This window comes from Anomaloglossus baeobatrachus, chromosome 1, assembly GCF_048569485.1.
Source record: "Anomaloglossus baeobatrachus isolate aAnoBae1 chromosome 1, aAnoBae1.hap1, whole genome shotgun sequence".
In the NCBI taxonomy this organism is placed as follows: Eukaryota; Metazoa; Chordata; class Amphibia; order Anura; family Aromobatidae; genus Anomaloglossus; species Anomaloglossus baeobatrachus.
The window spans coordinates 752486878-752513319 of record NC_134353.1 but is presented as its reverse complement, the minus strand read 5'-3'; the positions used below and the strand labels follow the sequence as shown (position 1 = coordinate 752513319).

Genomic DNA, 26442 nt, shown 5'->3' with positions numbered 1-26442 from the left:
CCCACAAATCTGACAATTCCAGGGTTGGTAACTTCATGAAAGCTCTGCCCATTCAGGTAGGCTTTACTGAGATCTTAAAGAATAACTGTCATTTTACACTTTGTTTCATAAATCAATCATACATATGAAAAGAAGAAACTTTGTACCACGTTTTAGAAAAATATGCAGGACTAATCTTTCACTCTGTACTCAATGGTAAAAACCTGTATTCAGTGAAGACAGATTTTCCCAGTACAGAGGTAGATGATTAGTTGTAACACTCGGCACCTCTGCCGATCAGCTGTTTCCATTGCCACATCTGGCAGGAGCAACGCAGTTTCGGAGTTGCACAGCACAGCTTCATTAACTATATAGTGGCCGTGGCTGGGTACTGCATATCTGCTCCCAATTTGAATAAGTAGAAGGCAGATATGCAGTACCTAGCCATGCCCACTATATAGTTGAAGGAGCTGTGCTGTGGCACCTCTGCAATGGAGTATTACTGGACAGCTCTGGGAATGGGAACAGCAGATCAGCGGAGGTTCTGGGTACCGTACTCTCACTGATCAGACATTGATAACCTATCCTAACGATAGGTCACAATGTAAAAGTCCTGGACAACCCTATTACTAAGAATATAGGAATAGGGAAGGGGTAAGGCGGAACAGATAGAAGCATACACAGGCATTCTGCTGCAAGTTCTCATGAAATGACAATTACACTCTAAAAAAAATAAATAAATACATTTCTAAGTGTAACTGTCATTTCATGAGCACTTGCAGCAACGTTTGTGCCTCTAACTCCTCCCCTCTCCACGGAACTTTATGAGCACCAACTGTCATCTAGCTCAGTAATATGAAAATCTGTATTCACTGAAGGCAAATTTTACCCCTGAATTTACTGAAGATTGATCTTTCTTAAGAGTAAGAAAGATCAATCCAGGAGGATACAAATGTCTCTGATGAAATTTATTACAAAGTTTGGTATTTTCATGGGTACTATTGTTTCTGAAAATAAAATGATGGCTACTCTAAGTATTAGTTGTAGGTTAAAGTCATATTTCTTTCAGAATTATACTGGCACGTATGCAGAGCAGCTGGTGAACAATTCAAAGGCATGTGCTCTTTCCAATTATTCCTGAGGAAACTGCTAGCAAGTGTAACCAAGCGAGTTACAGTCTACAAAGCATTCTTCAAGTATGTTCTTGTATTGACTATCGTCCATATCATAATGCTAGAGCAGTATGTTATGGTCTCATCTGGTAGTGTAAGGATCGAGCAGCTGCTAGCTACCTAGGAGCAAAAAATGGAGAGGGCTCATACCTTTATGGAGTACTATAAAGCCATAAACGGCTGTGTATTCCCTGCTAGGATTGTACCTATTAACAGTACAGTAGTGTGAAAAAAATATCGAAATCAGTTCATCATTTTTCTAAATAAATTACAGTACCAATGATTTTTTCGTTTAAACGCCTATCTACATGTATGCTGTATTTTCAAGCACTGTGGAAATTCAGTGATATAATTTACATAAAACTATTTTACAGTAATTTAAGATGCAAGATTTTTTTCTTCTAAAAAAAAGAAAATAAAAGTAATAAAAACAAAATAAAAAAAAAAACAACACTTTAGCTACTGCGATTCTTCTTCAGAATTTGTTCTCTCCTCGATAACTTGTTTGACTATTTCTGCGAGTTTGAGGCGATCGACTTTGTCTGTAAATCCTTGGCCTGAAACAGACACATATAGGTTAATGTGAAGGGAGCGTTTGTGACATAAGTAGTTAGAACATGAACTTGTCCATTCCTGAGAGACACCCCATGGAGACACCCCATGGAGACACCCCATGGAGACACCCCATGGATTAGCTATTTATGCGCCATCTCATAGATGCTTATACAATACGTTTTAGAATATAAAATTGTGCCATTCATTGAAGGATCCCATCAGCTGATTCTTGAGTCCTAAACCATAGGCAGCACGAATCAGAAAAGCTCCATCAGTTTAGACATGTATGGTTAGCTCTGCAACACTGCTCCATTTCACAGGGACAGAAATTGAAAAAAAATCACAGAAAAAGAAAGTGAAGACCAGGTCAGAATACCAATGCACTAAGAGGATGCAGCAGACCCCATAAGGACCCTGGCTGTGGGTTGCAAGCTTGCATATTTTGGTCAAAATATCGACCAATACCTCATGTACCTTATACATCTTTTCTTGCACTTTAATCCATTTTATGCAGCTGGTCCGAGCGAGTTGGGGTGTCTGTCATAGTGCTGAGCAGCCCGCCTGATCTAATAGTATGGGCGTCATCAATAGCCTGTAAGCCAGACACTATGCATCGCACGTACATGTGTGACGTGAGCAAGCCTCATTATTGTGCATTTGTAATACTAGGCAAACACCACCTCCATGAATTGATAGATTGTGAGTGCTTGTCTCCTTCAGTATTTTGCACCTGTGCTGCCTTTGCCATTTTATCATGGGGCCTACTACATCTGGGGTCTACAGTGCGTACGGAAAGTATTCAGACCCCTTTAAATTTTTCATTCTTTGTTTCATTGCAACCATTTGGTAAATTCTAAAAAGTTAATTTCTTTTCCCATTAATGTACACTCTGCACTCCATCTTGAAAGAACCACCCCCCTAGAAATGTAGAAATTTTTGCAAATTTTATAAAAAAGAAAAACTGAAATATCACATGGTCATAAGTATTCAGACCCTTTGCTCAGTATTGAGTAGAAGCACCCTTTTGAGCTAGTACCGCCATGAGTCTTCTTGGGAATGATGCAACAAGTTTTTCACACCTGGATTTGGCGATCCTCTGCTATTCGTCCTTGCAGATCCTCTCCAGTTCTGTCAGGCTGGATGATGAACGTTGGTGGACAGCCATTTTCAGGTCTCTCCAGAGATGCTCAATTAGGTTTAGGTCAGGGCTCTGGTAGGGCTGGTCAAGAATGGTCCCAGAGTTGTTCTGAAACTACTCCTTTGTTATTTTAGCTGTTTGCTTAGGGTCATTGTCTTGTTGGAAGGTGAACCTTTGGCCAAGTCTGAGGTCCAGAGCACTCTGGAAGAAGTATTCTTCCAGGATATCTCTGTACTTGGCCACATTCATCTTTCCTTCAATTGAAACCAGTTGTCCTGTCCCTGTAGCTGAAAAATACCCCCTTGGCATGATGCTGCCACCACCATGTTTCACTGTGAATAGCTACCTGTTTTCTCCAAACATACCGTTTAGAATTATCACCAAAAAGTTCTATCCTTGTCTCATCAGACCAGACCATCTTATTTCTTATAGCCTGGGAGTCCTTTATGTGTTTTTTTTTGCAAACTCGATGCAGGCTTTTATATGTCTTGCACTGAGGAGAAGCTTCCGTCAGCCACTCTGCTATAAAGACCCAACTAGTGGAAGGCTGTAGCGATAGTTGACTTCGTACAACTTTCTCCCATATCCCTGCTGCATCTCAGGAGCTCAGCCACAGTGATCTTTGGGTTCTTTACCTCTTTCACCAAGGCTCTTCTCCCATGATTGCTCAGTTTGGCTGGATGGCCAGGTCTAGGAAGAGTCCCAAACTTCTTCCATTTAAGGATTATGGAGGCCACTGTGTTCTTAGGGACCTTGAGTACTGCAGAAATTCTTTTGTAACCTTGGCCAGATCTGTGCCTTCCTACAATTCTGTCTCTGAGCTCCTTGGGCAGTTCCTTTGACCTCATGATTCTCATATGGTGTGACATGCACTGTGAGGTCTTATAAAGACAGGTGTGTGCCTTTCCAAATCAAATGCTATCAGTTTAATTAAACACAGCTGGAATCCAATGAAGGAGTAGAACCATCTCAAGGAGGATCACAAGGAAATGGACAGCATGTGACTTAAATATGAGTGTCTGAGCAAAGGGTCTGAATACTTATGACCATGTGATTTCAGTTTTTCTTGTTTAATAAATTTGCAAAAATTTCTACATTTGTTTTTTTTTTGTCAAGATGGGGTGCAGAGTGTACATTAATGAGAAAAAAAAAAATGAACTTTTTTGAATTTACCAAATGTGTGCAACGAAACCAAGAGTGAAAAATTTAAAGGGGTCTGAATACTTTCTGTATCCACTGTAGTGCATTGGTAATCTGATCTGGTGTTATGGGGAAAGCTCCTTTCTCTTTCTGTGATGTTTTATGCATTTTGAAGGGAACATACTTTGATACGGCTTCTCACAGCCCCATTCCTCTTGACTGATGGCTCTCTCCCTAGAACTATACAGTGAGAGAATTGTTGATTGAGGGCATTAGTGAGCGGCAGAGGGAACCTACTTCTTGAACTAGTCATGCCCTTTGATTGGGCAGCATGGATGAGTCAAACAGGATCTTAATTAAAGCATCAATCACTCAAGAGACATACAACCAAGCATTCATAATTCACATACGCCTTGAGGGAGGGAGAAGGGGGGACAGAGGGAGAAGGGGGGGGGGGGGACAGAGGGATGGGGGAGGGGGGACAGAGGGAGAAGGGGGGGGACAGAGGGAGAAGGGGGGGGACAGAGGGAGAAGGGGGGACAGAGGGAGAAGGGGGGACAGGAGAAAGTTTTAAGGCATTTTTATTACTTTCTGCAAAATCAAAAGTTTACATACATTTCATTAGTATTTCGTACCATACACCTTAAGCTGTATGACTTGGGTGAAACGTTTTGGATGTCCTTCCACAAGTTTCTCACAATAGTTGGTAGGAATTTGGGCCCATTTCCCCTGAGAAAACTGGTGTAACTGAGCTATGTTAGCAGGTTGCCTTGCTCGCACTAGTCTTTTTAGCTTTGCTCATAAGTTTTCAATAGGATTGAAATCAGGGTTTTGTAAAGGCAACTCCAAAACATTGACTTGGTTATCCTTAAGCCACGTTGTAACCAGTTTGGCAGTATGCTTTGGGTTATAGTCCATTTGGAAGACCCATTTCCGCCCAAGTTTTAAGTTCCTGGCTGATGTTTTGAGAGGTTGCGTCAGTCTTGCCACATAATCTTCTTTCCTTATGATGCCATCTATTTTGTGAAGTGCACTAGTTCTTCCTGCAGAAAAACAACCCCACAACATGATGCTGCCACCGCCGTGTTTCACAGTTGGGTGGTGTTCTTACGGTTCAATGCTTCTCCCTTTTTCCTTCAAACGTAACAATGGTCATTATGGCCATTTTAAATTTGTCAGACTGTAGGACATGTCTCCAAAAATTAAGGTCTTTGTTCCGGTGTGCATTTGCAAACATTAATCTAGCCTTTTTATGTTTCTTTTGGAGTAATGGCTTCTTACTGGCAGTGTGCCCTTTCAGCTCATGTTGATACAGTACTCGTTTCACTGTGGATAATGAAACAATCTTACCAGCTTCCACCAGTATCTTCACAAGGTATTTTGCTCTTGGGTTGATATGCACATGTCTGACCAAAGCAAGTTCTTCTCTGGTACACAGAACCCGTCTCCTTCCTGAGCGGTACGATGGCTGGACATTCCCATTTTCTTTGTACTTGCCTCGTTCACCTGAACAAGCAATTAAATGCACCTTCGGGTATCTGGAAATTGCACCTAAGGATGAACCAGACTTGTGCAAGTCCACAACTTTCTTCCTGAGATCTTGGCTAATTTCTTTTGATTTTCCCATAATGCTACACAAAGAAACTGTGTATTTCAGGTGTGCATTAAAATGCATCCAGAGGTGTGTCTGTAACTCAGATGTTGCCAATAAACCTATAAGAAGCTTCCAAAGAAATGATATCATCATATGAGCTGTCCCATATTGTTTAAAGGCTTCGTACTCTAAAGCGGGCTTTACACGCTGTGACATCGCTAATGCGGAGTCGTTGGGGTCACGGAATTCGTGACGCACATCCGGCCGCATTAGCGATGCCGTTGCGTGTGACACCGATAAGCGATTTTGCATCGTTGCAAAAACGTGCAAAATCGCTAATCGGCGACATGGGGGTCCATTCTCAAATCTCGTTACTGCAGCAGTATCGAGGTTGTTCCTCGTTCCTGCGGCAGCACACATCGCTTCGTGTGACACCGCAGGAACGAGGAAGCTCTCCTTACCTGCCTCCCGGCCGCTATGTGGAAAGAAGGAGGTGGGCGGGATGTTACGTCCCGCTCATCTCCGCCCCTCCGCTGCTATTGGGCGGCGGTTCAGTGACGTTTCAGTGACGTCGCTGTGACGCCGCACGGACCGCCCCCTTAGAAAGGAGGCGGTTCGCCGGTCACAGCGACGTCGCCGGACAGGTAAGTATGTGTGACGGCTCTGGGCGATGTTGTGTGGCACGGGCAGCGATATGCCCGTGTCGCGCAACAGATGGGGGCGGGTACCCACACTAGCGATATCGGGACCGATATCGCAGTGTGTAAAGTAGCCTTTAGTGTATATAAGCTTTTGACTTTGTAGAAAGTAATAAAAAATGCCTTAAAACATTCTCTCATTATGGCAAATATAAATAATTTTGGTAATCCTAATTGACCTAAAACGGGAAAGGTTTATTCTGATTTCACGTCAGATATTGAGAAAAACATGCATATGTGTCGTCTTAGCTAGTTTATGTAAACTTCTGAATTTCAACTGTAGATAGGCTTCTGTATCAAATTGGAGGCATAAAGAGATCCTGTCGTAGCTCATGCACCTTTGGGAAGTTTTTTTTTTTTTTCCTCTTTTTTCAAGAGGATGCCCATACATATATGTCTTGGTAGTAATTGGGAACATAAGGGTGACAAGTACTCGCCAATCTGCTCTGCTGATTGGTCTACTTTAGTAAATAATGGTTTCCTCATAATATAAGAAGCATCTTCTGGAGCATTTTCTCCTAACACTTTACGTGGTTTTGCTTCTCTGTTATTGCGCCTAGAAATGTATGAATAAAGTAACAGCTGGTGTTACTAGTTTGGGATGAGTCACCACACACATTGGCTCTGCCCAATTTGTACCGACCGTGTAGGGGCTTGCACCATTGATAAGGAGAATAACAATCGTCAATTTATTTCTAAAAAGGAGTCACCGGGGAAGAACCTAATGCGAAATTTTAGGTTTCAGTATCTTTTTTTTATGTGAGCTACATTTAAGAACAGGGTACACCGCCGTATGAGAAAAGTCAACAAAGGGGGGTGCACTCCCTGTGCAGCAAAGTAGTATACAAGAAGGGGGAGAACAAAAAGAGCTGCACATAGATGGAAGGCAGAACCAAGAATAACAAATCAGTAGGTAAAATACAAACATTTATTATGCAAAGAAGGGAATTTTGTTTACTTACCGTAAATTCCTTTTCTTCTAGCTCCTATTGGGAGACCCAGACAATTGGGTGTATAGCTTCTGCCTCCGGAGGCCACACAAAGTATTACACTTTAAAAAGTGTAACCCCTCCCCTCTGCCTATACACCCTCCCGTGGCTCACGGGCTCCTCAGTTTTGGTGCAAAAGCAGGAAGGAGGAAACTTATAAATGGTCTAAGGTAAATTCAATCCGAAGGATGTTCGGAGAACTGAAACCATGAACCAAAGGAACAAATCAACATGAACAACATGTGTACACAAAAGAACAAACAGCCCGAAGGGAACAGGGGCGGGTGCTGGGTCTCCCAATAGGAGCTAGAAGAAAAGGAATTTACGGTAAGTAAACAAAATTCCCTTCTTCTTTGTCGCTCCATTGGGAGACCCAGACAATTGGGACGTCCAAAAGCAGTCCCTGGGTGGGTAAAAGAATACCCCGATAAAAAGAGCCGAAAACGGCCCCCTCTTACAGGTGGGCAACCGCCGCCTGAAGGACTCGCCTACCTAGACTGGCATCTGCCGAAGCATAGGTATGCACCAGATAATGTTTTGTGAAAGTGTGCAGACTAGACCAGGTAGCCGCCTGACACACCTGCTGAGCCATAGCCCGGTGCCGCAATGCCCAGGACGCACCCACGGCTCTGGTAGAATGGGCTTTCAGCCCTGAAGGAATCGGAAGCCCCGAAGAATGGTAGGCTTCAAAAATCGGTTCCTTGATCCACCGAGCCAAGGTTGACCTGGAAGCCTGCGACCCCTTACGCTGGCCAGCGACAAGGACAAAGAGAGCATCAGAACGGCGCAGTGGCGCCGTGCGAGACACGTAGAGCCGGAGTGCTCTCACTAGATCTAACAAATGCAAATCCTTTTCACATTGGTGAACTGGATGAGGGCAAAATGAAGGTAAGGAGATATCCTGATTGAGATGAAAAGGGGATACCACCTTAGGGAGGAATTCCGGGACCGGACGCAGAACCACCTTATCCTGGTGAAAAACCAGGAAGGGGGCTTTGCATGACAGCGCTGCAAGCTCCGACACTCTACGGAGCGATGTAACTGCCACTAGAAAAGCCACCTTCTGCGAAAGCCGTGATAGAGAGACATCCCGCAGCGGCTCGAAAGGTGGTTTCTGAAGAGCCCTTAGAACCCTGTTAAGATCCCAGGGTTCCAGCGGCCGCTTGTAAGGTGGGACTATGTGGCAAACTCCCTGCAGGAACGTGCGGACCTGCGGAAGCCTGGCTAGACGTTTTTGAAAAAACACGGAAAGCGCCGATACTTGTCCCTTGAGAGAGCCGAGAGACAAACCCTTGTCCATTCCAGATTGAAGGAAGGAAAGAAAAGTGGGTAAGGCAAACGGCCAGGGGGTAAAACCCTTATCAGAGCACCAGGATAAGAAGATCCTCCAAGCCCTGTGATAGATCTTGGCGGACGTTGGTTTCCTGGCCTGTCTCATAGTGGCAATGACATCTTGAGATAACCCTGAGGACGCTAGGAGCCAGGACTCAATGGCCACACAGTCAGGTTGAGGGCCGCAGAATTCAGATGGAAAAATGGCCCTTGAGACAGCAAGTCTGGTCGGTCTGGAAGTGCCCACGGTTGACCCACCGTGAGGTGCCACAGATCCGGGTACCACAACCTCCTCGGCCAGTCTGGAGCGACGAGGATGGCGCGGCGGCAGTCGGACCTGATCTTGCGTAACACTCTGGGCAGTAGTGCCAGAGGAGGAAATACATAAGGCAGTCGAAACTGCGACCAATCCTGAACTAATGCGTCCGCCGCCAGAGCTCTGTGATCCTGAGACCGTGCCATGAATGCCGGGACTTTGTTGTTGTGCCGAGACGCCATGAGATCGACGTCCGGCGTTCCCCAGCGGCAACAGATCTCTTGAAACACGTCCGGGTGAAGAGACCATTCCCCTGCGTCCATGCCCTGGCGACTGAGAAAATCTGCTTCCCAGTTTTCTACGCCCGGGATGTGAACTGCGGAGATGGTGGAGGCTGTGGTCTCCGCCCACAGCAGAATCCGCCGAACTTCTTGGAAGGCTTGACGGCTGCGCGTGCCGCCCTGGTGGTTGATGTACGCGACCGCCGTGGCGTTGTCCGACTGTATGCGGATCTGCCTGCCCTCCAGCCACCGATGGAACGCCTTTAGGGCTAGATACACTGCCCTTATCTCCAGAACATTGATCTGAAGGGAGGACTCTGTCGGAGTCCAGGTTCCCTGAGCCCTGTGGTGGAGAAAAACCGCTCCCCACCCAGACAGACTCGCGTCCGTCGTGACCACAGCCCAGGATGGAGGCAGGAAGGATTTTCCCTTCGACAGAGAATTGGGAAGAAGCCACCACTGAAGAGAGGTTTTGGCTGCCAGAGAAAGGGAGACGTTCCTGTCTAGGGACGTCGACCTCCTGTCCCATTTGCGGAGAATGTCCCATTGGAGTGGATGCAGATGAAACTGCGCAAAGGGGACTGCCTCCATTGCTGCCACCATCTTCCCCAGGAAGTGCATAAGGCGTCTCAAAGGGTGTGACTGGGCCCGAAGAAGAGAGTGCACCCCTGTCTGCAGCGAACGCTGTTTGTCCAGCGGTAGCTTGACTATCGCTGAGAGAGTATGAAACTCCATCCAGAGGTAAGTCAGTGATTGGGTCGGAGTCAATTTTGACTTTGGGAAATTGATGATCCACCCGAACCTCTGGAGAGTCTCCAGAGCAACGGTCAGGCTGTGTTGACATGCCACCCGGGAGGGTGCCTTGACTAGGAGATCGTCTAAGTAAGGGATCACCGAGTGGCCCTGAGAGTGTAGGACTGCCACAACGGATGCCATGACCTTGGTGAAGACCCGTGGGGCTGTCGCCAGGCCGAAAGGCAGTGCCACAAACTGAAGGTGTTCGTCCCCGATGGCGAAACGCAGGAAGCGTTGATGCTCTGGTGCGATCGGCACATGGAGATAAGCATCCCTGATGTCGATTGATGCTAGGAAGTCTCCTTGGGACATCGAAGCGATGACAGAGCGGAGGGATTCCATGCGAAACCGTCTGGTTCTCACATGTCTGTTGAGCAATTTGAGGTCCAAAACGGGACGGAATGATCCGTCCTTTTTTGGCACCACGAACAAGTTGGAGTAAAAACCGCGACCACGTTCCTGAAGGGGAACGGGGATCACAACTCCTTCTGTCTTCAGAGTGTTCACCGCCTGAAAAAGTGCCTCGGTTCGCTCGGGGGGCGGAGATGTTCTGAAGAAACGAGTCGGAGGACGAGAGCTGAACTCTATCCTGTAACCGTGAGACAGAATGTCTCTCACCCATCGGTCTTGGACATGTGGCCACCAGGCGTCGCCAAAGCGGGAGAGCCGAGGATGCGGTTTGGGGAGGCCGAAAGTCATGAGGAGGCCGCCTTGGAGACGGTGCCTCCGGCGGTCTTTGGAGGACGTGACTTAGACCGCCATGCAGAAGAGTTCCTCTGGCTCTTCTGTGGCCTGTTGGACGAGGAGGATTGGGATCTGGCTGAGGGCCGAAAGGACCGAAACCTCGCTTGAATTTTCCGTTGCTGAGGTCTGTTTGGTTTGGACTGGGGTAAGGACGAGTCCTTTCCCTTGGCTTGCTTAATAATTTCATCCAATCGCTCGCCAAACAATCGGTCGCCAGAAAATGGCAAACCGGTTAAGAACTTCTTGGAAGCAGAGTCTGCCTTCCATTCGCGTAGCCACATGGCCCTGCGGACTGCCACCGAATTGGCGGATGCTACCGCTGTACGGCTAGCAGAGTCCAGGACGGCATTCATGGCGTAGGATGAAAATACTGACGCCTGAGAAGTCAAAGACGCTACTTGCGGAGCAGAGGTACGTGTGACCGCATTAATCTCAGACAGACAAGCTGAGATAGCTTGGAGTGCCCACACGGCTGCAAAGGCCGGAGCAAAAGACGCGCCTGTGGCTTCATAGATAGAGCTCCTCATGAAATCCATCTGCCTGTCAGTGGCATCCTTGAGCGATGAACCGTCAGCTACTGATACTACGGATCTAGCCGCCAGTCTAGAGACTGGAGGATCCACCTTGGGACATTGAGCCCAACCCTTAACTACGTCAGAGGGGAAGGGGTAACGTGTGTCATTAAGGCGCTTAGTAAAGCGCTTGTCCGGAAAAAGCTCTGTGCTTCTGGACAGCATCTCTGAAGTTAGAGTGATCGAAAAAAGCACTCAGTGTACGTTTGTGAAACCTAAACTGGTGTTTCTCCTGCTGTGAAGCCGACTCCTCTACAGGTGGAGTTGGGGGAGAAAGATCTAGCACCTGATTGATGGACGCTATAAGGTCATTTACTATGGCGTCCCCTTCAGGTGTATCAAGATTGAGAGCAACGTCAGGGTCAGAGCCCTGGGCTGCGACCTCCGCTTCATCCTCCAGAGAGTCCTCAAGCTGAGACCGCGAACAGCGTGATGAAGTCGGGGAAGATTCCCAGCGAGCCCGCTTAGCCGGTCTGGGACTGCGGTCCGTGCCGGAGTCCTCAACGTGATACCTAGGGGCCACCCCGGGAGCACGCTGCGGCGCAGACCGAGAGGGGCCTGGGGGCGATGATCCCGCAGTGCCCGGGGCCTGTGTAAGGGCCGGTCTGGACTGCAAGGCTTCTAGTATCTTAGCAGACCATTTGTCCATAGACTGAGCCATGGATTGTGAAAGTGACTCAGAGAGTTTCTCAGCTAAAACTGCAAACTCTGTCCCTGCCACCTGGACAGGGGAAGCCGGCGGTTCTTACTGGGCCGAGGGTCCCACCAGTGCCCGAGGCTCCGGCTGAGCGAGTGCCACAGGGCCCGAGCATTGCTCACAGTGAGGGTAGGTGGAACCTGCAGGTAGCATAGCCGCACAAGAGGTACAGGTTGCAAAATAACCCTGTGTCTTGGCACCCTTGCTCCTTGTGAACGACATGCTGTTGTCTCCTAGGAGAGAGATCACTGAGGGTATATAGCCAAAAGCAAAACAATGCGGCCGAACAGAGAAAATGTATACATATACATATACATACATATATATATATATATATATATATATATATATATATATATATATATATATATATATATATATATATATATATATATATATATATATATATATATATATATATATTATATATATATACACACACATACACACACACACACACACACACACACACACACTTCGGCACCCTAGGGGCTTTAGATTATGGGCCCTGAGGCAGGAAATAGATAGGAGGTGACGTGGGGTCAGCAGCACCGCGCTTGCGCAGAACGAAGGACGCCGAGGGGGAAAGCGCGGTCCCGCGATTATGGGCGGTTGCTTGGTAATAAACATCACAGCACCGCCCATAATCTAAAGCCCCTAGGGTGCCGAAGTGTGTGTGTATATGTGTGTATGTATGTATGTATGTATGTATGTATGTATGTATGTATATATATATATATATATATATAATATATATATAATATAATTAATATATATATATATATTATATATATATAATATATATATATATATATATATATATATATATATATATATATATATATATATATATATATATATATATATATATATATATATATATATATATATATATATATATATATATATATATATATACATACATACATACATACATACATACATACATACATACATACATACATACATACATACATCACACACACACACACACACACACACACACACACACACACACTTCGGCACCCTAGGGGCTTTAGATTATGGGCGGTGCTGTGATGTTTATTACCAAGCAACCGCCCATAATCGCGGGACCGCGCTTTCCCCCTCGGCGTCCTTCGTTCTGCGCAAGCGCGGTGCTGCTGACCCCACGTCACCTCCTATCTATTTCCTGCCTCAGGGCCCATAATCTAAAGCCTGCGCGCACGTCACCAGCGGTGACACTGGGCCCAGTGCTCATCCACGAGAGATGAGCACTGGGCATGCGTGGGGACCTGTAGAGCACTGGGCGGCGTCCACAGCTATGGAAATCAGCGATGGGGGACGGCCTAAAGCGGCAGGAGGCAGACTAACGGCCATCAGGCAGCCCGCCCCCGTGTCACATTTACAGAATCTGCATACAAAAAGGTACCACTTTATAAAGTCTTTATTTTGGTCTCACAGGGGGCACATTAATAACAGGGACCTTTCTAGAATGCAGCCCAGGAGCTGCAGAGGGGGAATCTTTTAGGTTTTGGGCGAAATTTCTGCTGACAGGTTCCCTTTAAAAAACAGATTTGTCAGGATAACTTAAAGGTCCAATGTAATTTATGTCTTTGGGAATCCCAAGTAATGAACATGTATTATCTCACCATTCCAACTAAAACTTTGTAACGTGTCTCTGAGCAATTTACAATCTCTATTGAATTCCCAAGCTTCTAACACAACTTCGTTTAGTTTTTCATCTTCATTTTCTCCTGCCAAAAGAAAAAACAACAACAACGATATTAACTAACAATAAAAATCTAACAAACTATACAAAACATCATGAGCATCAGGACCCCTTCACCCCTGGGTGATTTTCTGTTTTTTGGGGGTTTTTTCCCCTCCCCTTCTTCCGAGCCATAATGTTTTTAATTTTCCATTAATTTTGCAATATGAGGCCTTTTTTTTTGCAGGATGAGTTGTACTTTTTATTAAAACCATTAGTTTTACCATCTAGTGTACTGGAAAACGGCAAAAAAATTCCAAGTGTGAAAAACTTTCAAAAAAAATAAATAAAAATGCAGCTACCTGATTGAATATAATATCCCAAAAGAAGGGAATTTTGTTTACTTACCGTAAATTCCTTTTCTTCTAGCTCCAATTGGGAGACCCAGACAATTGGGTGTATAGGCTATGCCTCCGGAGGCCGCACAAAGTATTACACTAGAAGTGTAAAGCCCCTCCCCTTCTGCCTATACACCCCCGTGCTCCCACGGGCTCCTCAGTTTTGGTGCAAAAGCAAGAAGGAGGAAAAAATTATAAAATGGTTTAAAGTAAATTCAATCCGAAGGAATATCGGAGAACTGAAACCATTCAACATGAACAACATGTGTACACAAAAAAACAGGGGCGGGTGCTGGGTCTCCCAATTGGAGCTAGAAGAAAAGGAATTTACGGTAAGTAAACAAAATTCCCTTCTTCTTTGTCGCTCCATTGGGAGACCCAGACAATTGGGATGTCCAAAAGCAGTCCCTGGGTGGGTAAATAATACCTCATAATAGAGCCGTAACGGCTCCGTCCTACAGGTGGGCCACCGCCGCCTGAAGGACTCGCCTACCTAGGCTGGCATCCGCCGAAGCATAGGTATGCACCTGATAGTGTTTCGTGAAAGTGTGCAGGCTCGACCAGGTAGCCGCCTGACACACCTGCTGAGCCGTAGCCTGGTGCCTCAAAGCCCAGGACGCACCCACGGCTCTGGTAGAATGGGCCTTCAGCCCTGAGGGAACCGGAAGCCCAGCTGAACGGTAAGCTTCGAGAATTGGTTCCTTGATCCACCGAGCCAGGGTTGATTTAGAAGCCTGTGACCCTTTACGCTGGCCAGCGACAAGGACAAAGAGTGCATCCGAGCGGCGCAGGGGCGCCGTACGAGAAATGTAGAGTCTGAGTGCTCTCACCAGATCTAACAAGTGCAAATCCTTTTCACATTGGTGAATTGGATGAGGGCAAAAAGAGGGTAAGGAGATATCCTGATTGAGATGAAAAGGGGATACTACCTTAGGGAGAAATTCCGGAACCGGACGCAGAACCACCTTGTCCTGGTGAAACACCAGGAAAGGGGCTTTGCATGACAATGCTGCTAGCTCAGACACTCTCCGAAGTGAAGTGACTGCTACTAGGAAGACCACTTTCTGCGAAAGGCGTGCGAGAGAAATATCCCTCATTGGCTCGAACGGTGGTTTCTGAAGAACCATCAGCACCCTGTTCAGATCCCAGGGTTCCAACGGACGTTTGTAAGGAGGGACGATGTGACAAACCCCCTGCAGGAACGTGCGTACCTGTGGAAGTCTGGCCAAGCGCTTCTGAAAAAACACAGAGCGCAGAGACTTGTCCCTTAAGGGAGCCAAGCGACAAACCCTTTTCCAATCCGGACTGAAGAAAGGACAGAAAAGTGGGCAAGGCAAATGGCCAGGGAGAAAAACCCTGATCAGAGAACCACGACAGGAATATTTTCCACGTCCTGTGGTAGATCTTGGCGGACGTTGGTTTCCTAGCCTGTCTCATAGTGGCAATGACCTCTTGAGATAACCCTGAAGATGCTAGGATCCAGGACTCAATGGCCACACAGTCAGGTTGAGGGCCGCAGAATTCAGATGGAAAAACGGCCCTTGAGACAGCAAGTCTGGTCGGTCTGGTAGTGCCCACGGTTGGCCGACCGTGAGATGCCACAGATCCGGGTACCACGACCTCCTCGGCCAGTCTGGAGCGACGAGGATGGCGCGGCGGCAGTCGGCCCTGATCTTGCGTAACACTCTGGGCAACAGTGCCAGCGGAGGAAACACATAAGGGAGTTGAAACTGCGACCAATCCTGAACTAAGGCGTCTGCCGCCAGAGCTCTGTGATCGTGAGAACGTGCCATGAATGCCGTGACCTTGTTGTTGTGCCGGGACGCCTTTAGGTCGACGTCCGGGATCCCCCAGCGGCAACAGATCTCCTGAAACACGTCCGGGTGAAGGGACCATTCCCCTGCGTCCATGCCCTGGCGACTGAGAAAATCCGCTTCCCAGTTTTCCACGCCCGGGATGTGAACGGCGGAGATGGTGGAGGCCGTGGCTTCCACCCACATCAAAATCCGCCGGACTTCCTGGAAGGCTTGCCGACTGCGTGTTCCTCCTTGGTGGTTGATGTAAGCCACCGCTGTGGAGTTGTCCGACTGAATTCGGATCTGCTTGCCTTCCAGCCACTGCTGGAACGCTTTTAGGGCCAGATACACTGCCCTGATCTCCAGAACATTGATCTGAAGTGATGACTCTTGCCGAGTCCACGTACCCTGAGCCCTGTGGTGGAGAAAAACTGCTCCCCACCCTGACAGACTCGCGTCCGTCGTGACCACCGCCCAGGATGGGGGTAGGAAGGATTTCCCCTTCGATAATGAAGTGGGATGAAGCCACCACCGAAGGGAAGCTTTGGTTGCCTGAGAGAGGGAGACGCTCCTGTCGAGGGACGTCGGCTTCCTGTCCCATTTGCGTAGGATGTCCCATTGAAGAGGACGCAGGTGAAACTGCGCGAAAGGGACTGCCTCCATTGCTGCCACCATCTTCCCCAGGAAGTGCATGAGGCGCCTCAAGGGGTGTGACTGACCTTGAAGGAGAGATTGCACCCCCGTCTGTAGTGAACGCTGCTTGTTCAGCGGAAGCTTCACTATCGCTTAGAGGGTATGAAACTCCATGCCAAGATATGTCAGCGATTGGGCCGGTGTCAGATTTGACTTTGGAAAATTGATGATCCACCCGAAACTCTGGAGAGTCTCCAGAGTAGCGGTGAGGCTGTGCTGGCATGCCTCTTGAGAGGGAGCCTTGACCAGCAGATCGTCTAAGTAAGGGATCACCGAGTGACCCTGAGAGTGGAGGACCGCCACTACTGCAGCCATGACCTTGGTGAAAACCCGTGGGGCTGTCGCCAGGCCGAACGGCAGTGCCACGAACTGAAGGTGTTCGTCTCCTATGGCGAAGCGCAGGAAGCGCTGATGCTCTGGAGCAATCGGTACGTGGAGATAAGCATCCTTGATATCGATCGATGCAAGGAAATCTCCTTGGGACATTGAGGCGATGACGGAGCGGAGGGATTCCATCCGGAACCGCCTGGTCTTTACGTGTTTGTTGAGCAGTTTTAGGTCCAGGACAGGACGGAAAGACCCGTCCTTCTTTGGAACCACAAACAGGTTGGAGTAAAAACCGTGACCCTGTTGCTGAAGAGGAACGGGGACCACCACTCCTTCTGCCTTCAGAGTGCCCAGCGCCTGCAGAAGAGCATTGGCTCGCTCGGGAGGCGGAGATGTTCTGAAAAATCGAGTCGGAGGACGAGAGCTGAACTCTATCCTGTAACCGTGAGACAGTATGTCTCTCACCCAACGGTCTTTTACCTGTGGCAGCCAAATGTCGGAAAAGCGGGAGAGCCTGCCACCGACCGAGGATGCGGTGTGAAGAGGCCGTAAGTCATGAGGAAGCCGCCTTGGTAGCGGCACCTCCAGCGGTCTTTTTAGGGCGTGACTTAGACCGCCATGGATCGGAGTTCCTCTGATCCTTCTGAGGCCTTTTGTACGAGGAGGATTGGGACCTGCCCGCACCCCGAAAGGACCGAAACCTCGACTGTCCCCTCCTCTGTTGGGGTAATTTTGGTTTTGCCTGGGGTAAGGATGTTTCCTTTCCCTTGGATTGTTTGATGATCTCATCCAGTCTCTCACCAAACAAACGGTCGCCAGAAAATGGCAAACCGGTTAAGGACTTTTTGGAAGCCGAATCTGCCTTCCATTCCCGTAGCCACAAGGCCCTGCGTATTGCCACCGAATTGTCGGCTGCAACCGCCGTACGGCTCGCAGAGTCCAGGACAGCATTAATAGCGTAGGACGCAAATGCCGACGTTTGAGAAGTTATGGACGCCACTTGCGGCGCAGACGTACGTGTGAGTGCGTCAATTTGCGCTTGACCCGCTGAGATAGCTTGGAGTGCCCATACGGCTGCGAATGCTGGAGCAAACGACGCGCCGATAGCTTCATAGATGGATTTCAACCAGAGCTCCATCTGTCTGTCAGTGGCATCCTTGAGCGAAGCCCCATCTTCAACTGCAACTAAGGATCTAGCCGCCAGTCTGGAGATTGGAGGATCCACCTTGGGACACTGAGTCCAGCCCTTGACCACGTCAGGGGGGAAGGGATAACGTGTATCCTTAAGGCGCTTGGAAAAACGCTTATCTGGACAAACTCGGTGTTTCTGGACTGCCTCTCTGAAATCGGAGTGATCCAGAAACATACTCGTTGTACGCTTGGGGAACCTGAAACGGAATTTCTCCTGCTGAGAAGCTGACTCCTCCGCTGGAGGAGCCGAGGGAGAAATATCCAACATTTGATGTATGGACGCGATAAGATCATTCACTATGGCGTCACCATCAGGAGTATCAAGGTTGAGAGCGGCCTCAGGATCAGAATCCTGATCAGCTACCTCCGCTTCATCATACAGAGAGTCATCCCTCTGAGACCCTGAACAATGTGATGAGGTCGAGGGGATTTCCCAGCGAGCTCGCTTAGGCGGTCTGGGGCTGCGGTCCGTGTTAGAGACCTCACCCTGGGATCTATGAGACACCCCGGGGGAACATTGTTGTTCCAACTGAGGGGAACCAGGGGGCAGTGATTCCACAGTGCCCATGGTCTGAGATACCGGTCTGGACTGCAAAGCTTCTAGAATCTTAGCCATAGTCTCAGAAAGTCTGTCAGTAAAAACTGCAAACTCCGTCCCTGTCACCTGGACAGTGTTAGCTGGTTGTTCCCCCTGGGCCCCCCTTAGCAGAGGCTCCGGCTGAGTAAGTGCCACAGGGGCCGAGCAGTGCACACAATGAGGGTCAGTGGAACCTGCTGGCAGCGAGGTTGTACATGCGGCGCAGGCAGCATAGTAAGCCTGTGTTTTGGCACCCCTGCTTCTTGTGGGCGCCATGCTGTTGTCTCCTTTGAGCAACACAACAGTGTATATAGCCAGAAATCAACTGTGCACCCTACAGTGTAAAGTATAGCCTGTAAACATATAAACTATAATTACACTTCTGCACAAGTGGGGCCAGCACCTCATGTGCTGCTTACCGCCCGCTTAAAGCGGTTGTGTGGCCACCAGAATCCCTGCCTGGGTCCCCCAGAGCTTGTCTCCCCTCTGCAGCGTCCGAGGAGCTGACAGGAATGGCTGCCGGCGTCCTGAGGAGAGGAGGGAGCCGTGGGCGTGACCCAGAAAGTGCGGGAACTGGTGCCCCACTGTGCACAGTGAGGGGGGTGGAGTATGCAAAGCATGCTCCAGCCCTCAGTGCTGCCGTGCTGTACAGCGTCCCGCCCTTCCCCTGACTGGCAGGGCTGGGGGCGGGAAGAAAAAGAGACTAGGCCCAAAAGCCGGGGACTCGAGTTATAAGCGCGGCCGCCGTATAAGCGCGGTCTGCGCGGAAGTCCCCGGCGCACTAACAGTCCCAGCCGCGCCGCAGTGATAACAATGGCAGCGGCGGTTAGCGCGGTAGTCCCCATACACTAACACACTCAGCGATGCTGCAGTGTGTAATGGCACAAACGCGGTCAGCGCCGCTGTCCCCGGTGCACTAGCACACCCAGCAATGCTGGAGTGTCGCTGTGCGCAGTCCCCACGGGGACACAGAGTACCTCAAAGTAGCAGGGCCATGTCCCTGAACGATACTTGGCTCCTATCCAGCAGAGTCCTCAGGAGCTGTGGATGGAGCATGGTCTCAGTGCCTGGAGACCGATAGGATCCCACTTCACCCAGAGCCCTAAGGGGGATGGGGAAGGAAAACAGCATGTGGGCTCCAGCCTCCGTACCCGCAATGGATACCTCAACCTTAACAACACCGCCGACAAGAGTGGGGTGAGAAGGGAGCATGCTGGGGGCCCTGTTAAGGGCCCTCTTTTCTTCCATCCGACATAGTCAGCAGCTGCTGCTGACTAATCTGTGGAGCTATGCGTGCATGTCTGCCTCCTTCGCACAAAGCAAAAAACTGAGGAGCCCGTGGGAGCACGGGGGGTGTATAGGCAGAAGGGGAGGGGCTTTACACTTCTAGTGTAATACTTTGTGCGGCCTCCGGAGGCATAGCCTATACACCCAATTGTCTGGGTCTCCCAATGGAGCGACAAAGAAACACAGTATTCACCATATGGTAAAACTGATGTGTGGCTGTGATGCCTCAGGTTGATACGAGTTTGTAGACACCAAACATGTATAGATTTACTTTTATCTAAAGGGTTAAAAAAATTCACACGTTTGTTAAAAAAAAACCTCACTTTTTGCGCCATTTTCTGCGATCTGTAGTGTTCTAATTTTTCAGGATCTATGGCTCAGTGACTGCTTAATTTTTGCGTCTCAGGCTGATGTTTTTAACGCTACCATTTTTGCACAGATGATACCTTTTGATCGCCTGTTATCGCATCTTGGGCAAAATATGCAGCGACCAAAAAAAAATAAATTTATTTTGGCGTTTGGAATTTTTTCAACGCTACCCCGTTTACAGATCAGATTAATTGATTTTTTATTTTGAAAGATCGGGCATTTTTGAACTCGGCGATAGCAAATGTGTGTATATATATTTTTTTAACCCTTTAATTTTCAATGGGGCGAATGTGGGGGTGATTTGAACTTTTAGGGGGTTTTTTTCATCGTACTAGTTGTAAAATTACTCGTTCAAGCTTCTTTTGCACCTGTGATGCCTCCACCTCTTTGGGGGTTTTGCTGCATCCTGCTAGTGCATTAGTTTCTTGGCCTGGGCAGGTTATAACTGCTGCCCTCTATTTGGTGTAAGCAATTGCTGATTTTTTGGAGAGATTTTATCCCTCTTTTTGTTGCATTTTTTATTTAGATATCAGTGTAGGGACCCACAAACATGAGGACCCATGAAGTGGGTTGTGGGCTACCGTATTTTGGCCATAATACCAACCAATACCTCATATATATTTTATATATATTTTTTGCACATTACATCTTATACAGGATGCAACCAGGCCCCTTAATGTTAGGCCTTGTATATTGGCGTTCCCGTCCCTGTATGGTACACTTGGATAGTACTGGCCTAGCCCGCTTGGTCGAATAGTATGGGCGTGACTAACAGGCTGCTAACCAGTTACTGTGCACTTGTGTGCAATGTTATCATCCAGCAATCGCCCTCTCCATGAATTGGAAGTGTGTGAGTGATTTGCTTCTTTTGCACCTGTGATGCCTCCACCTTTTTGGGGCTTTGCTGCATCCTGATTGCATTAGTTTCTTGGCCTGGGCAGGTTATAACTGCTGCCCTCTATTTGCTGTAAGTAATTGCCAATTTCACTAGTTGCCCTAGAGGACTATAGGGACCAGCAGTCTGATTGCTTGTTCCTTTCTGTAGATCCCAGCTGCACAGCTCTGCAGAAAAGCTGCTTTACTCTCACACAGGGCAGTCTTCCGGGTGTAAGAGGAAGTGACTCATGTTAGCTACAGGAGTCATCACATGACTCTGTGCTACCATGACAAATCATGGGATCCACGTGATCGTGTCATGTGACTTCCCATGGCGCTGGGTAAATGAATGCTTACTGCGGCATGCTGTTTCATCTCACTGTCACATTTTGACAGCGAGATGAAAGGGGTTAACAGGTACGAGTGGAACACGTATTCACTCGTGCCTGATAGTTGCACAGGTCAGCTGTTCAAATCAGCTGACATGGGTGAGGATTTCTGCTGACTGACCGCGGCAGCCGGCAGGGATTAAACTGACACGATCCATGACGTACCCAGTACATGATGTGTCGTTAAGAGAGCAGTGTGCTCAATTGGCAACAAAAGTACACAATACTTGCAAGCTATTTGCACTTTTGTTGTAGCTGTGAGACATATTCATTAAGCATACACCATATATTTTCCAGTTACGCATAACAGATTTACAAAAAAAAAAAAAAATATAAAGTCTGGAAATCCAGTTACTATACCTTAGCTGAAAAAAAAAAGTAGAAATCCAAGTGGAACGTACCAGCTTGCGGTAGTATACACTGTGCAATCACATCCCGGAGTTTTTCTAGAGCAACATTACAATCTTCAGTTAAATTTTCAGGATCTTGGCTGTAAACATGATCCTTCGGCTTTGTCCTGGTATCAAAACACAAATGAATAAATACTTATACACTAGAAACTCTCTCTCTCTCTCTCCCCCACTCTCCCTCTCACCCCCGAAATCATAATAACTGACACATAAGCTGTCTTATACAAGGAACGTCCTTCATTGCCTACAGAAACCAATCAGAGCTATTATTAATGACCTGTAGCAAAATAGAAGCAGAGCTGTGATTAGCTGCTATAGGCCACCTGATAAATATCCAGGCTAGCTGTCAAAACAGCCAATATATTGCCTCACACAATCAAGTAAGCCTTTTTTTGTGGCGAATAACTGAAGCGTGAGGTTACAATTTTCCCTCAAAATATAGTCTATGATGTTCCCTGAGTCAAATGAGGCGGCTGTGCAAAATTTTGCGATTGTAAATGCGACGGTACGGATTCCTTTAGCGGAGACACACACACCTTTATAAAATAGATCATTAGATTCATACAGCCAGGTATGTTGCATCCTGAACATAGGTAGAGACCTCAATTGTTGTAATTGCCTATGAGCAGATTGGAAATACCTGAATGCGGTACTTGGCTTTCACCAGCACTTATATAAACAATAAAAAAAGGGCTGAGGTTGAGGTTGCGCACCTTCACTCCTTTCAAGGAGATTTCACAATCTTGGAATTTAGAGGTCCTTATTGCAAACGCTCAGATGGACTTTTTCCTCCATGATCAGTAAATATTCCCTATGATACCCCCAGTAATTCATACACTGGTACCAAAAAAGGGAGGGCAAAAATACACCAAAATCATAGTTACATAGGTTCAAAAAAAGACCTAGGTCAATCTAGTTCAACCTTCCTCCACCAATTCATTCAAAATCATTTTGGAACAATGTGGATCTCAATTCAGAGGCACAATATTCAGCTGGATTTAATAGTGTAGGATAGTATTTACCCCAGAAGTTTTCTTTTCCGCAATATGGGATTGTTGACAATATTCAATGGTTTCAAGTTGACATTGAGATCTTGAATTCTCATGTTGGCAAGTTGCTCAGCATGGGCCTGTTGTATCCCAGCCACCATAGCCTGCAATGGAAATGGGCAAATTAATTAGTTCCTCGGGAACTCTCCAAAGACACAAGAGCTTTTGAAGTCAAGAAAGTGAATGAGTCCTTAAAGGGAATCGGTCATGTACCCAAAAGCTATTATCCTGCAGATATAGGGTTAATCTGCATTGATATACTTGATAGATGACCATCAGTCAATGTGCCGTAGCAAGCTTAGAGCCACTACTCACTGTGTGCCGAGAGGTGACTGACGTCGCACTTCTATGCTGGGAGGAATAAAGTTAGTTTCCTCCCGGAGGTATCCATGCTGCCAGGCAGCTACAGAACACTATTAACCTTCAGATTAACCACATATTTGCATTTTAATAGCGTTTGCGGACATGACGGCTTCCCTTTCTTGTCAAATTCTGCTGACAAGTGTGAAATGCTTTACCTTTATTGTACACCCACAATGAGATAGCCTTTACAACAGGACAACAACCTTCAAGTTGTGTCCATATACAACTGTAAGGCACCATTTTTTGGCGGTATTTTTCGGTACCCGTATTGAAAGCATAAAGACAAATACATATACAAAGTAATGATTTCCACTAAGCTTTATCATATCACTTTGTCTACACAGTATATACACACCGCACAAAATGTACACGGAAACAATCTTATCTTAATGTGAAAAGGCTTGTCTGGTCTAACATGACACTATGTGTCACTATGTGACTGCAGACTTATGAATCCTCCCTGTATACACTGTGCACTGTAAGGAGTCTCTGGTGTCAGAGCCGGGAACAGTGGTCATAAGTATGTGATATGCATACTCCCGGCTAGAATCCAATTAGATGGGCACGGCCTCGATAAATGTAAGTGTATTGAGCGAGGCTACGGCCATATAGTCAGATTCTGGATGTGAGTATGCATATCGTATATTTGCGGTCAAATGATTGCCGTTCCTGCCTTTGACAGAGGAGAATATCACAGCACACAGTGTATGCGATGTGAGGAGTCACGAGTCTGTAGACTTGTCATTTTAGACCAGACAACCCCTTAAAGCATTATTGAGCCTAAACTTAGTCACAACGGTATTTTGTAGTAGGTTGCATTCTTTCTTCTCAGCCTCATTTGGTAGCTGAACCAGTGGCAAAATTATATAAATACCAGTATCCTAAAAGATTCAAGGTGATAAATCATGGGCTGTTTATTCCTCTGTTCATGCCCAGTATGTGTGTAAAATGCAACAATCAAACCCCCTGAAAAAGCTGATGTGAAACGTATTGGGGTGGTCTTGGTAATACAGTTAGGTCCAGAAATATTTGGACAGTGACACAAGTTTTGTTATTTTAGCTGTTTACAAAAACATGTTCAGAAATACAATTATATATATAATATGGGCTGAAAGTGCACACTCCCAGCTGCAACATGAGAGTTTTCACATCCAAATCGGAGAAAGGGTTTAGGAATCATAGCTCTGTAATGCATAGCCTCCTCTTTTTCAAGGGACCAAAAGTAATTGGACAAGGGACTCTAAGGGCTGCAATTAACTCTGAAGGCGTCTCCCTCGTTAACCTGTAATCAATGAAGTAGTTAAAAGGTCTGGGGTTGATTACAGGTGTGTGGTTTTGCATTTGGAAGCTGTTGCTGTGACCAGACAACATGCGGTCTAAGGAACTCTCAATTGAGGTGAAGCAGAACATCCTGAGGCTGAAAAAAAAGAAAAAATCCATCAGAGACATAGCAGACATGCTTGGAGTAGCAAAATCAACAGTCGGGTACATTCTGAGAAAAAATGAATTGACTGGTGAGCTTGGGAACTCAAAAAGGCCTGGGCGTCCACGGATGACAACAGTGGTGGATGATCGCCGCATACTTTCTTTGGTGAAGAAGAACCCGTTCACAACATCAACTGAAGTCCAGAACACTCTCAGTGAAGTAGGTGTATCTGTCTCTAAGTCAACAGTAAAGAGAAGACTCCATGAAAGTAAATACAAAGGGTTCACATCTAGATGCAAACCATTCATCAATTCCAAAAATAGACAGACAGAGTTAAATTTGCTGAAAAACACCACATGAAGCCAGCTCAGTTCTGGAAAAGTATTCTATGGACAGATGAGACAAAGATCAACCTGTACCAGAATGATGGGAAGAAAAAAGTTTGGAGAAGAAAGGGAACGGCACATGATCCAAGGCACACCACATCCTCTGTAAAACATGGTGGAGGCAACGTGATGGCATGGGCATGCATGGCTTTCAATGGCACTGGGTCACTTGTGTTTATTGATGACATAACAGCAGACAAGAGTAGCCGGATGAATTCTGAAGTGTACCGGGATATACTTTCAGCCCAGATTCAGCCAAATGCCGCAAAGTTGATCGGACGGCGCTTCATAGTACAGATGGACAATGACCACAAGCATACAGCCAAAGCTACCCAGGAGTTCATGAGTGCAAAAAAGTGGAACATTCTGCAATGGCCAAGTCAATCACCAGATCTTAACCCAATTGAGCATGCATTTCACTTGCTCAAATCCAGACTTAAGACGGAAAGACCCACAAACAAGCAAGACCTGAAGGCTGCGGCTGTAAAGGCCTGGCAAAGCATTAAGAAGGAGGAAACCCAGCGTTTGGTGATGTCCATGGGTTCCATACTTAAGGCAGTGATTGCCTCCAAAGGATTCACAACAAAATATTGGAAATAAAAATATTTTGTTTGGGTTTGGTTTATTTGTCCAATTACTTTTGACCTCCTAAAATGTGGAGTGTTTGTAAAGAAATGTGTACAATTCCTACAATTTCTATCAGATATTTTTGTTCAAACCTTCAAATTAAACGTTACAATCTGCACTTGAATTCTGTTGTAGAGATTTCATTTCAAATCCAATGCGGTGGCATGCAGAGCCCAACTCGCGAAAATTGTGTCACTGTCCAAATATTTCTGGACCTAACTGTATATTGTTTAATTTGCTTTATCGCATCGTGCTGCCTCTTGCTCATGTTGAATGTATAACTCTCACCATTTGGATTGATTTTTGAGAGAAGGGATTTCAGATTATATTTTTATGGATATTTATAGGCCTTCGCACTGAACTTCTTATTGGCCTTTGGCTTATTAATAAATTTACATTTGGTTTTCTTAAACATTTGCACTTTAGCAAATATGGTTGAATTCCAGGTTATCAAGATGTACAACCTGACCTTCGATCCTGTATCACGTGTGCATTTTTTTATTGGGTGTTTCATTGAGAATAGCTTAATAAAGATTATGTTTCCTCAATCTATATTTTGTTTGCAGAAATAATTATTTGTATTTATTTTGGCCTTTGGTTTTATGTACAATGCACACCTGCACAAAAATATTCTAACCAGTTTAAG

The 26442-nt window shown here is 46.7% G+C and overlaps 1 protein-coding gene across 2 annotated transcripts in view; it reads right to left on the bottom strand.

Annotated features, from left to right (window-relative positions):
* Positions 1-448: 448 nt before the first annotated feature.
* The window catches only part of MAPKAPK5 (MAPK activated protein kinase 5), a 123031-nt gene continuing 97037 nt past the window's right edge, over positions 449-26442 (bottom strand). For both annotated transcript variants that reach the window (XM_075341844.1, XM_075341845.1), the window contains 4 exons: positions 22968-23098; positions 21937-22052; positions 13574-13678; positions 449-1708 (listed from right to left, as the gene is read on the bottom strand). In XM_075341844.1, coding sequence (XP_075197959.1) covers positions 1611-1708; positions 13574-13678; positions 21937-22052; positions 22968-23098 — 450 coding nt within the window. In that variant the 3' untranslated portion in view covers positions 449-1610. The remainder of the gene's footprint in view (positions 1709-13573; positions 13679-21936; positions 22053-22967; positions 23099-26442) is intronic.